Here is a 13,994-nt window from a genome sequence, read left to right on the forward strand (position 1 = left end):
TTGGAGTATAACTGCTTTACACTGTTGTGTTCGTTTCTGCTGTATAACAAAGTGAATCAGCTATACGTATTCATATATCCCCATATCTCCTCCCTCTTGCGTCTCCCTCCCACCCTCCCAATCCCACCCCTCTAGGTGGTCACAGAGCACCGAGCTGGTCTCCCTGTGCTACGTGGTTGCTTCCCACTAGCTAGCTATTTTACATTTGGTAGTATATATATGTCCATGCCACTCTCTCACTTCGTCCCAGCTTACCCTCCCTGTGTCCTGAAGTCCATTCTCTATGTCTGCGTCTTTATTCCTGTCCTGCCCCTAGGTTCTTCAGAACCTTTTTTGTTTTTCTTAGGCTCCATATATATGTGTTAGCATATGGTATTTGTTTTTCTCCTTCTGACTTACTTCACTCTGTATGACAGACTCTAGGTCCATCCACCTCGCTACAAATAACTCAATGTCATTTCTTTTTATGGCTGAGTAATATTCCACTGTATATATGTGCCACATCTTCTTTATCCATTCATCTATTGATGAACACTTAGGTTGCTTCCATGTCCTGGCTATTGTAAATAGAGCTGCAATGAACATTTTGGTACATGACTCTTTTTGAATTATGGTTTTCTCAGGGTATAGGCCCAGTAGTGGGATTGCTGGGTCATATGATAGTTCTATCTTTAGTTTTTTAAGGAAGCTCCATACTGTTTTCCATAGTGGCTGTATCAATGTACATTCCCACCAACAGTGCAAGAGGGTTCCCTTTTCTCCACACCCTCTCCAGTATTTATTGTTCGTAGATTTTTGATGATGGCCATTCTGACCGGTGTGAGGTGACACCTCATTGTAGTTTTGATTTGCATTTCTCTAATGATTAGTGATGTTGAGCATCCTTTCATGTGTTTGTTGGCAATCTGTATATCTTGTTGGGAGAAATGTCTGTTTAGGTATTTTGCCCATTTTTGGATTGGGTTGTTTGTTTTTTTTGATATTGAGCTGCATGAGCTGCTTGTAAATTTTGGAGATTAATCCTTTGTTGGTTGCTTCATTTGCAAATATTTTCTCCCATTCTGAGGGTTGTCTTTTGGTCTTGGTTATGGTTTCCTTTGCTGTGAAAAGCTTTTAAGTTTCATTAGGTCCTGTTTATTTTTGTTTTTATTTCCATTTCTCTAGGAGGTGGGTCAAAAAGGATCTTGCTGTGATTTACGTCATAGAGTGTTCTGCCTATGTTTTCCTCTAAGAGTTTTATAGTGTCTGACCTTACATTTAGGTCTTTAATCCATTTTGAGTTTATTTTTGTATATGGTGTTAGGGAGTATTCTAATTTCATTCTTTTACATGTAGCTGTCCAGTTTTCCCAGCACCACTTATTGAAGAGGCTGTCTTTTCTCCATTGTATATTCCTGCCTCCTTTATCTAAGATAAAGTGACCGTATATGAGTGGGTTTATCTCTGGGCTTTGTATCCTGTTCCACTGATTTGTATTTCTGTTTTTGTGCCAGTACCATACTGTCTTGATGACTAGCTTTGTCATATAGTCTAAAGTCAGGGAGCCTGATTCCTCCAGCTCTGTTTTTCTTTCTCAAGATTGTTTTGGCTTTTCGGGGTCTTTTGTGTTTCCATACAAATTGTGAAATTTTTTGTTCTAGTTCTGTGAAAAATGCCATTGGTAGTTTGATAGGGATTGCACTGCATCTGTAGATTGCTTTGGGTAGTAGAGTCATTTTCACAATGTTGATTCTTCCAATCCAAGAACATGGTATATCTCTCCAACTGTTTGTATCATCTTTAATTTCTTCCATCAGTGTCTTACAGTTTTCTGCATACAGGTCTTTTGTCTCCTTAGGTAGGTTTATCCCTAGGTATTTTATTTTTTTTGTTGCAATGGTAAATGGGAGTGTTTCCATAATTTCTCCTTCAGATTTTTCATCATTAGTGTATAGGAATGCAAGAGATTTCTGTGCATTAACTTTGTATCCTGCTACTTTACCAAATCTGTTGATTAGCTCTAGTCATTTTCTGGTAGCATCTTTAGGATTATCTATGTATAGTATCATTTGATTTGCAAGCAGTGACAGTTTTACTTCTTCTATTCTGATTTGGATTCCTTTTATTTCTTCTTCTTTTCTGATTGCTGTGGCTAAAACTTCCAAAACTATGTTGAATAATAGTGGTGAGAGTGGGCAACCTTGTCTTGTTCCTGATCTTAGTGGAAATGGTTTCAGTTTAAAAGCATATTTAATAAGAAAAAAAGATATGTATTTAAGCAGATAAAGTTAATCCATCCTCTGTAGCAATTCCAAAGCAATTTTTTTTTGTAAGGATTGTCATAACTCTTTTAATGTTATATACATCAGTTATTCAGGTGAGTGAGGAAGCAGGCATCTTAAATTTTACAATTCTGCCAATATTAATTTTAAGTCACCTTTTTTGAAAAGAACATATATAACCTGATTGCAAGTTCAGAAGTGTGGAAAGGAATCAAGGAAGTTTAAAGTTTCCCCACTTATAAAATATGTCTCCAAGAACAATGAGAATAGTGTCTGCCACATAGTATACTGTATGAAAGTGTTGGTTAAATAAATAGAAATAAATATGCTTCCATCTACCTGCCCAGAGAAAACTGGAAGGAAAATGGCCCAGAAACTGACAAGGGTTAACAGCAAAAAAAGGACAGTTTTCTTTTTCCCCCCTCTTTGGCCAGTTTCTGTCCAGTGAATCTGGCTCCACTTCTGGATAATTCATTTGTATATACTCCAATTCACACCTTGAAGCTCTAAAGTAAGAGAAATGAGAGATTTCAGCTACAACTTCTCACTTACTGCACAGGTCTTATGTATATGTATTTAGCTGTAGTTTTCAAGACAGATCTCCAACTGAAATGTTCCCTGCTGTTTAAGAGAGAAAATGCATCTTTGTTTTAAGTGAATTTACCTGAAGTGGCCACTTTCTGGTACTAAGCTTATTGAACAAGGCATCTCTTTTGTATGTCTTTAGAGAAGTAAGCCACTAGTTTCTTGTCTGTTTTCTACTTTCATTTTTTTTTTCATCCAGCAACACTATACTACATAGCTGTATGATGTTTACGATGGTTACATTTACATGTCAACTTGACTGGTGGGGTCCCCAGTCACACATTATTCTGGGTGTTTCTGTGAGGGTGTTTTGGATAAGATTAACATTTGAATCTACAGATTGAGTGAAGCAGATTGCCCTCCCTAACATGGGTGGGACTCATCCAATCAGCTGAAGGCCTGAATAGAGCAAAAAGCCTAACCTTCTCCTTGAATAAGAGAGAATTCTTCCAGGCTTTGAACTGGGACGTATCTTTTCTTATTTTTGCACTCAAACTGAAACATCAGCTCTTACTGCATCATGAATCTGTCCACCCTTGGACACATCTTGTTGGTTCCCTTTCTCTGGAGAACTCTGACTAATACAATGTTAACACACGAGCTGCTCAAGCATGTATAATCAGTGATTTCTGTGCATCGCCCACACTGGATCCCTATTTTCTGCCATCATTCCTTCAGCAGTTTTAAGTACGTTTCTCAGAACCCATCTCCTGTGCCAGGAACAAAGATTACAGAGAAACGAGGCACATCCTTATTCAAAGATTATTGTCACATGTCAACAGTATACACATTTCTAGAAAGACTGTCTAAATGGAGCCACACAAACATTGTTACCAAGTAGAAAAGATGTTTATGTGGGAAACTGAGCCATATCTTGTGACTTGCTGAGGTAGAGATACTATTTTGGCTGTACTTGGTGAAATATTAGCTACCATAGCTACTACACTTTCTGCTGTGAGAGCATAGACACTGCCTGGGTTTGAATCTCTTCTCTTTCTGTCTTCTAGTTGTGTTAACTTGTGCAAATAAATTTCTGGACATTTTATTAAATGTAAAATAGGAATAAAAATAGTGCCTGTATTGTAGCCTTTTAGAAGATTACATAGAATATTTGTAGAAAGTTTAGAAGAGTGCCTGCAACCTACCATATTTTATCAAGTCTAAGATGCTGTCAGTTGTGAAATACACTGCTGTTTTGTGTATTTCACAGAAAGAAAAGCAATGCCGAGTACAATGGTAGGATGCTATCAGTTGTGACACATCCTGACATGTTAAAATATGTATCTTGAAAATCAGTGAAGTACCATAGTTGGTGCTATATAAATGAATAAAATTCGAGAGCAGGCAAGCTGAGTATTCAGAGACAAGATTGAATAGGAAAAAAAAAACGATTTGCATTTGTGGATGGTTATCTAAATAGCAACAAAATTCTAAGCAAACTATAATATTAATGAATGTTCACATCACTTCCTGACTATTCTAAGAAGCTACTAAAGCGTATTTCTTTTATTTTCTTAATGAGCTTTAGAGCTGCTTTCATTATAGACTCTCTAGGACCATTAAAAATCTAATTAAGGCATGATGGCTGTTACAGACAGACGAGTGTTTGTGCCCCCACCACCCACCAAATTCATATGTTGAAGCTCTAACCCCCGAATGTGACTGTATTTGGAAAGAGCGTCTGTGAGGAGGTGATAGAGGTTAAATGAGGTCATAAGGTGGGCCCTAATTTAATAGGGCTGGTGTCCTTAGGAAAGAAAGGAAGAGACACCAGAGCGCGTGCTCGCTCTCTCTCTCTGCCATGTGAGGACATGGTAAGATGGAGGCTGTTTAAAGCCAGGAAAAGAGCTCTTACCAGGAATTGAATTGGCCAGCACCTTGATCTTGGATTTCTGGCTTCCAGAACTCTGAGAAATAAATGTCTGTTGTTGAAGCCACCCAGCCTGTGGTAGTTTGTTGTGGCTGCTGAGCAAACTGAGACAATGGCCAACGGAGGGTGGTCACTGAGAGAAGACTGAGGATGAATTCATCCCAGCCACCCCTCTTCCCCCTTGTGGCTACTCATTACCTGTCCAGGACTGTTTGACCTGAAGTGCTTATTTGCAATTGGAAACTACAGAAAGGCTCTCCCCACGAACTCTCCCCAGTCCTCACTTTTCCACTTACTTGGTGCTAAAGTCCCATGCTACTTTACTGACATTGTAATTACTCTTTATTTTTTACTTATTTACTTTTTTACAGTTGTACACAACTACCTATGGGAAATCAACACTCTTCTTGTGAACATTTAATTAGGTTTATAGTTTTAATTACTCCTTTCACATTTATGTTTTCCTCTGTAGTGGATTGAAAACTTTCTCTCATGCTGGCGATTTGACTCTCTGGGTACTGGTTCCGCTTTTATGTATTTTACAAATGAAACTTTGCCTTAGTGTTTGTTCTCACCATTAATTGGGTTTTGCTTCCACCATTTAAGATAGTATGACAGGGAAGGGCCAGAAAAAATTCACCATGATATAGAGGTTACTTTGTAGAAGGTCTATCTTAATGGATTAAAAATCTGAAATACAGAATTTTAAAAAGGAGCTTTGTTATTCGAAGCACATACACCAAACAACAGAAACCAAGCAAAGCATTAACCTGTGGGAATCCTTGGGGAAACCTGTTTTAATGAGTAGATGAGATTTCTTGTAATTCACAGAACAATATATATGTTAATGGTATATCTGAAAATCATGAGGGTGCTCAAGGGTGCCTGAAAAGCTTGCCTTTCAGTAATAATTTCTAAACATTGCCTCTACAATCTTGTTTCCATTGTATTTTTTTTTATCAGAGCAAAGTAAGTCTTTCCATCTTGGTATAACCAGAGTTGGTGTATTAGTTATCCATTGTTGTGTAACAAATTAGCCCCAACCTTAGATGCTTGAAACAATCAACAAACAGTTGGCCCTTGAACAACATAGATTTGAACTGTGCAGGTCCACTATACTATGATTTTCTTCAATAAATATGTACTGTAGTAGCACACGACCTGTGGTTGGCTGAATCCATGGATGCATAACTACAAGTAAGGAGGGTCAACCATAAGTTATACTCAGGTTTTCGACTGGGTGTGTGGGGTCAGCGCTTCTAACTCCTGCATCGTTCACAGGTCAACTATATATTATTTTACAGTCTTTGAGCAGCAGGCATCTGGGAATGGCTTAGCTGGGTGGTCCAGACTCAGGGTTGTTAGACTGCAGTTGAGCTGTTGGCTGGGATTGTAGTCTTTGAAGCCTTGACTAGGGCTGTAGGATCCACCTCCAAACTCACTCATGGCAGCACACAGCGTGATTTCCTCCAGAGTGACTGATGAGCAAGCAAGGGACTGCACCGCTGTCTTTTATAACCTGACTGTGCAAGTGATAAACCATCACTTCTGATGTGTGCTATGGCACTGGCACACAGACCAGTGCTGGTGCGGTGTAGGAGGGAATATACCTAGAAGCTCACTTACAGGGTTGTTGGCAAGAGACTTCAGTTCCTGGCCACAAGGGCCCCTTTATAGGGCCACTTATCCCATGGTTTCCTTTGAGTGAGTGATCCAAAAGGCACAGAAAGGGTGACCACCTAATTTTGGAAGTGACATATCATCATTTCCTCTGCACGCTATTGGTCATAAAGACCAACCCTGGTACCATGTGGGAAGGGACTGCACAAATGTGTGGACAGTAGGAGGCAGGGAGCATTAGGGACCATCTTAGACGGTGGCTGCCACAGCTGACATGACCTTGAACAGAACGACAGAGTCATGGAGTGGAATCATTTCCTCAGGTCCAGCCATGAGAATGGGTCCACTTAGTGTGAAGCTAAGTTCTCTCTTGGTTTTACAATCTCCTGATAATTTTCCAATAAATTCTCTTTGGCTTAAGTGAGCTTAGATCACTTTCCATTGTTCAAAGACTCCTAACGGATAAAATGGACTCTAATATAAATTAAACGTAAACCATTTTCTGTTTGTTACAGGACTATGGAAGTCAGTTTTATCCTTGTTGGCGATGGGAGGTAGAAATACAGAATTGTGGTCAGAGCAGTGAGGACCTGTGGTGCTAGGATGGAACTGGAGATGCCAGTGTGGACTTAACACTGTGGACTTATGCTGTACACACACACACACACACACACACTTCCTAGGTCTATCTGCCCTCTCAGCCCAACACACACACACACACACACACACACACACACACACACACACACTTCCTAGGTCTATCTGCCCTCTCAGCCCAACACACACACACACACACACACACACACACACACACACACACTTCCTAGGTCTATCTGCCCTCTCAGCCCCAAGTCACTCCCTGGTAGCAATGAGTAAACCTTTGTGCCAAAGTCCTGGTTTCTAAATCTGACGCCCCACTAAAAACAATCAGGGCTCCTTGGAGAAAACTGATGAGGGCAGGGAAAATCTGGCACATCTTTTGAGCCAGAAAGTTAGTTAAGATCTCAAAGCATAATGGGGATATGTCAAAATGACACAGCTGCCAGTATGAAGGGGCTCCTCCTGTCTAGATCTGAGATAATTTGAATATTAATATAGAATCAGTTTTGCAACCATCATATTAATAATTGGTTCTGGTGGAAGTCATCAATGGATGCTAAAAATAGTGGGTCACAGTTTGAAGAGTGGGGTGTTAACATAGTTTGAATATATTTCCCCTTAAAATGCTTATTAATTACAAAGGGCAAAATAGTACCTTTAGAAATGGAGAAACCTGGCAGCCACCACCTTAAGCATGTGATTAAAAGTAACAGCACCAAAAGCTGGATAAATGACATTATGCGCCTCCTGATATGATGCACTGAGAAGAACATGGTGTCACTTCTGGGGTAATCTGCTAAAAGTGCATTGCCTGACTCTAATCAGGAGGAAACATCAGACAAATCCAAACTGAGAAACATTGTACAAAATAACTGACATGTATTCTTTAAAAATGTCAAGGTCAAGAAAGATAAAGGCTGAGGAATAGTTTCTAATTAAAGAAGGCTAAAGAAATGTGAACTAAATATAATGTAGGCTTCTGCATTGGATCCTGAGCAGGGGGGGAAATGGCTCTAAAGGACATTTTTGGGACAAGTGGAAAAATTTGACTGTAGATTGTCAGTTATATTAATAGCATTGTATTAATGTTAAATGTCCTGAATTCATTAATTATGTCAGAGAAAGTCTTTATTCTTGGGAAATACACAGTATTTAGGGGTGAAGGAGTGTCATGTCTGCAACTTACTCTCAAATGGCTCAGAAAAATATATGAAAGATAGTGACTGATAAAGCAAATGAGGTCACATGTTAACAATTAGGGAATCTAGGTAAAAGGTCTTATATCAGTTTGCTATTGTTGCTGTGACAAATTACCATAAATTTAGCGGCTTGTTTCTGTAGGTGAGAAGTCTGGCACAGTTTGGCTGGTTTCTCTGGGTTAAAACCAATATCCGCAGGAGAGCCTTCCTTTATGGGGGACCCTGGGGAAGAATCTGCTTCCAAGCATATCCAAGTTTTTGGCAGAATTCAGTCCCTTGTGGTTGTAGGACTGAAGTCTCCATTTCCTTGACTCTTGGCCCCTCCATTTTCAAGCCAGCAATGGTGCTTTGAGTCCTCCTCATGGTTTAAATCTGAATTCACCTTCTGCTTCATCTCTCTGCTTTGAAGGGCTCATCACCTTAGCTCTACATGGATAATCCAGGATAATCTCCCTCTCTTAAACTTAACCAATTAATAATCTTAATTACATCTGCAAAATCTCTTTTGCCATGTAAGTAACATAGCATAGCCATTGGTGTGATACCAGGGGCTAAAGGTCCTGGAAGCCAAATTTCTGTATACCTCAGTTTTATAGGAGTTTTTTGCACTATTCTTGCCACCTTTATATAAGTTTAAATTTACATCAAAACAAACAAAAAGGATTCATAAACGTAGTATGCATGGAATTGGGAAACGTAGTCATGGCATCATTCACATCTTTGGTACTTTCATTTCTTCCTAACAGCACTGGGTCTGTTTTGCTCCCCTGTTATCCACCAGGTCACCAACAAATCAAGCAAGGGACCTGTGAGGTGGTCGCAGTGCACAGGTGCTGTAACAAGAACCGCATAGAGGAGCGATCACAAACGGTCAAGTGTTCTTGCTTCCCAGGACAGGTTGCTGGCACAACTCGGGCTCAGCCTTCTTGTGTTGAAGGTAAGACCTTTCTGGTCAGTTTCCCTAATGTTGCAAAAGGACCGAACACTAAAGAACCCCCTACTTTGTTGTCTTTGCAACTCAAAGAAAACTAGGGCTGCACCTACGTCAACTATGTCAGTGTCATTTAAAAAATGAACATAAATATAACCCCACAAATTTCTTAATGACTAGGGTATTAATGATGTCTCCCAAGAGGCACCAATGAGGAGTTCTGTTAGTGGACAATCAGGAAGATATGCTTTGATTTCTGCTTGCCCAACTCTCTCTCCAAATATCACCCACTGGAGCAGTTTCTTCCCTAGACATGCTTTTCTGCCTCCTCTAAAACTCTATTCAGAAAGTCAGCAACCTGGTTTTCTCACCTCGTGTTTGATGTTATAGACTAATATTCTCTTTATTTCTAGTTTACTATTTTTACAACATCTCTGGAGCAAGTTCCCTGAGAACAGTTTGGGCTATCATTCATTTGTTGTTTCCCTATCCCCTAGCAGAATACGGTGCCAGTGGTTTAGAAAAAAAATGAATCAATGTTGATGGTTGTAGGTGGAGGCCTGGGATTGATTCCTTTTGATGCCCCCTGGCTCCTTCCAGCAGACACCTTGTTAGAAACAAGTATCAGTCCCCAGGGGACAGATGCATGAGGTTAAGTCTTGTTAGCAGTTTCTCTACAGTGGTGTGAAACCTCCCTGAAAATGAACACTTCCTGTCTTATCTGATGCATTTCTAAAGGTCAGCAGTTAAAACACACACACACATTCTTATCTCTAGAATCATACAGTCGACAATAATTAAGCACATCCCACCTACCCTACCAAACACACACATTTGTAGACTGTTTGGTGTACGTGTATTGTATACATACCAGTGCTATGTATCAGCATGATCTCTGCCACCTTTCAAACTGGAAAGTGAACGTGGAAAATTTCCCATCTAGAATTCCTCACCAGAAACCCTGGGGGCCAAATGTGTTGCTGAATTCAGATTCTGTCAGATTTAGTTAAGGCAACATAGTGCATATGCCATCTATTACCTAACAGACCTAACCCCATAATTACAGATATTAATATTTATACAGTAAAATATATGAATATTCATGCAGGATGGGATAAGGCAAGATGAAGAACCTCATGTTAATTCAAGTCAGGTATTGCTGCCATTCTAAAGAAATTCTTGCCATTTTCAGAGCTTTTTGGATTTGGGGCTTAAAGGATTGTAGGCCTATAAAAAAAAAAGGTAAGGATCTTTAACATTAAAAAAAAAATTTGCTAAGTTTGTCTCCCCAGCTGGGACAGTTCAGTGTATATATTTGCTCCAGATCATATATTTGAATCCAGATCACACTCATTTTGTCTCCTTGCTCTCTCTCCAATCAGTCCACTCTTCTCTACCCCACTGTCACCTCCACAGTCTAAGGGCCTAATTACATTTTGCTGAGCTTACGACTCTTCGTCTTTCAAGTTTCACGCCGTAGCCAGAATGATCCTTCTACAGAAACAACTCATTACGTCACTCCCATATTTAAAACCACACTTCAGTGACTTTCCACTGTCTTTAAAATGAAATCCAAATTCCTTACCATGGCTTGGCTGATGAAGCCCTGCATAATCTCGTTCAGTCTTGCTTTTTTCTTTGAACTACCGAACCCCAGGCAAACTAGAGTCTTTTCTGTTCCCTTTCATCTCTGCACTTCACCTGTCTATATCCATTGCCTGAATCGTTGCCTTCATCCCCCCAACACACATTTGTCCACTTAATGCCTAGTCTCTTTTCAAATCTTCTATATGTTCTTGTATCTCCCCATACTTCCAGTTCATGATGTGCATGTTGTTTTGTTGTAAAAACTTGTCGAATGTATGCTTCCCATTAGTCTGCAAGTTGCTTCAGAATGGGAACTGGGTCTCTTATTTACATCTCCCCGCAGTGGCTGGTGCATGATGAGTTTTAGCACAGGAGAGAATTATTTCATCTTCACTAATCACAGATTCATTTCGAAAGGTAACAACAATGGTTGCTTGCCTCTGTAGATTTTATTTAATTTTTAATTAACAATTGTAAAGATGTTTAATGTTTTTATTGAAGTATCATTGACATACAATATTATGGGAGTTTTAGGTGTACAACATAGTGGTTTGACATTGATAAACATTACGTACTGATCACCAGGATAAGTCAACCATCTGTTGCCATACAAAATTATTGACTATATTCCCTGTGCTGTATGTTACATCCCCATGGCTTATTTTATAACTGGAAGTTTGTACCTCTTAATTCTCTTCACCTATTTTGTCCAACCTCCCACACTTCTCCCCTCTGGAGACCACCAGTTTTTTTTCTGCATCTGTGAGTCTGTTTCTGTTTGGTTTTGTTTGTTGTTCTTTTTTTTTCTTTCTTAAAATCTTTTTAGATTCCACATATAATAAGTGAAATATGTTATTTGTCTTTCTTTGTCTGACTTATTTCACTTAGCATAATACCCTCTAGATACATTCACATTGTTGCAAATGACAGAATTTTCTTCTTTTTATGGCTGAGTAATATTCCATTGTATATATATACACCACATCTTCTTTATCCATTCATCTGTTGATGGGCAGTTAGATTGTTTCCATACATTGGCTATTGTAAATAATGCTGCAGTGAATATAGAGGTGCATATTTCTTTTCCAGTTAGTGTTTTTGTATTCTTTGGGTAGAGAGCCAGAAGTGGGGTAGCTGCTGGATCATATGGTAGTTCTATTCCTAGTATTTTGAGGAATCTCCATACTGTCTTCCATAGAGGCTGCACCAATTTAAATTCCCAACAACAGTGTATAAGGGTTCGCTTATCCCACACGTGATTGTTTTCTTAATTTTTCTTAGTTTGTTATTAGTTTATGGAAATACAGTAGATTTATGTATATTGATTTTTGTATCCTGCAACTTTAGTGAATCCACTTATCAGTTTTAATGGTTTTTTGGTGGAGTCTTTAAGGTTTTTTTAATCTATACTTATGTCATCTGCAAACCGTGACAGTTTTACTTCTTTTTTTTCTAATTTGGATAACTTTTATTTCTTTTTCTTGTTTGATTGTTGTGGTTAGGACTTCCCACACTGTGTTGAGTAAAAGTCGTCATAGTAGGGATCCTTGTCTTGTTCCTCATCTTAGAGGAAAAGCTTTCAGCATTTCACCATTGAGTGTGATGTTAACTGTGGGTTTATTGTATATAGCCTTTATTATGTTGAGGTACATTCCCTCTATACTCACTTTGTTGAGAGCTTTTAATCATAACTGGATGTTGAATTTTGCCAAGTGCTTTTTCTTTATCTATTGAGATGACTGTATGATTTTCTCCTTTATTTTGTAAATGTGGTGCATCACATTGATTGATTTGCAGATATTGAACCATCCTTGAATTCCTGGAATAAATCCCACTTGATCATGGCATACGGTCTTTTTAATGTACTGTTGAATTAGGTTTGCTAATATTTTGTTGAGGTTTTTTGCTTCTGTCTTCATCAGGGATGTTGGCCAGTAATTGTCTTTCTTTTTTCTTTTTTTGGTGTACAGTCTTTGTCTATAGTTTTAGTATAAGGATAATGAGTTTGGAAGCATTCCTTCTCCTCTTTAACTTTTTGGAATAATTTGTAAAGGATAAGTATTAACTCTTCTTTAAATGTTTTATAGAATTCATCTCTGAAGACATTTGGTCCTGGACTTTGTTGTGAGGGGTTTTTTTGTTTTGTTTTTTGGAGTATACTTGCTTTACACTGCTGTGTCAGTTTCTGCTGTACAGCAAAGTGAATCAGCCATATGTATACACATATCCCCTCATTTGTGGATTTCCTTCCCATTTAGGTCACTGCAGAGCATGAAGTAGAGTTCCCTGTGCCATATAGTAGGTTCTCATTAGTTATCTATTTTATACTTGGTATTGATAGTGTATTTATGTCAATCCCAATCTCCCAATTCATCCCACCCCCCCTTCCCCCTTGGTATCCTGTTGTGAGTTTTTGGATTATTGATTCAATTTCAATACTAGTAATCAATTTGTTCAAGATTTTCTATTTCTTCCTGATTGTCTTAGAAGAATGTATGTTTCTAGGAGTTTATTTCTTTGAGGTTGTTCAGTTTGTTGGTATATAATTATTTCTACTGACCTCTTACGATTCTTTGTATTTCTGTGGTGTGGGTTGTAACTTCTCTTTCATTTCTGATTTTATTTATTTGGGCCCTTTCTTTTTTTTGCTTGATGAGTATGGCTAAACGTTAATCAATTTTGTTTATATTTTCAAAGAACAAGGTCTTAGTTTCATTGGTCTTGTCTATTTTCTTTTTAGTCTCTATTTCATTTATTTCTGCTCTAATATTTATTATTTCCTTCTGCTGACTTTGGGCTTTCTTTGTTCCTCTTCTTCTAATTCATTTAGATGGTAAGTTTAGGTTGTTTGAGATTTTTCTTGTTTCTTGAGGTAGGCCTGTATCACTAAATTTCCCCCTTAGAACTACATTCACTGCGTCCTATAGATTCTGGAAAATTGTATTTTTATTTGTTTCAAGATATTTTCTGATTTCCTCTTTGATTTCTTCATTGACGAATTGGTTTTTTGGTAACATGTTGTTTAGTCTCCACGCGTTTGTGTTTTATCCAGGTTTCTTTTTGTAATTTGATTTCTTGTTTCATACCTCTGTGGGTGGTTGAAAGTGCTTGATTTCAGTTGTCTTAAATTTATTGAGACTTGTTTTATGGCATAATGTGATCTATCCTGGAGAATGTTCCATGTGATCTTGAAATGTATGTGTTTTTTCTGCTTTTATAGGAAACTGTTTATTTTATACTGGAGTACAGTTTATTAACAGTGTTGTGTTAGTTTCAGGTGTATAGCAAAGTGATTCAGTTATACATATACATGTTTCTACTCTTTTTCAAATTCTTTTCCC

General features: G+C 38.4%; 1 protein-coding gene and 1 long non-coding RNA gene across 5 annotated transcripts in view; one reads left to right on the forward strand and one right to left on the reverse strand.

Moving 5' to 3' along the window:
• The window catches only part of TAFA4 (TAFA chemokine like family member 4), a 126,333-nt gene that overhangs the window by 94,329 nt on the left and 18,010 nt on the right, over nt 1-13,994 (forward strand). For all 4 annotated transcript variants that reach the window (XR_014295451.1, XR_014295452.1, XM_082637789.1 and 1 more), the window contains one exon: nt 8,917-9,072. Coding sequence is in view for 2 of the 4 variants with exons in the window: in XM_082637789.1 (XP_082493915.1) it covers nt 8,917-9,072 (156 nt within the window). In the remaining 2 variants the exon portion in view is untranslated. The remainder of the gene's footprint in view (nt 1-8,916; nt 9,073-13,994) is intronic.
• Nucleotides 1-13,994, reverse strand: part of LOC309813200 — an 85,516-nt gene that overhangs the window by 2,290 nt on the left and 69,232 nt on the right. The window lies entirely within an intron of this gene.

This window comes from Mesoplodon mirus (genome assembly GCF_964341445.2).
Source record: "Mesoplodon mirus genome assembly, chromosome: 12".
Taxonomy (NCBI): domain Eukaryota; kingdom Metazoa; phylum Chordata; class Mammalia; order Artiodactyla; family Ziphiidae; genus Mesoplodon; species Mesoplodon mirus.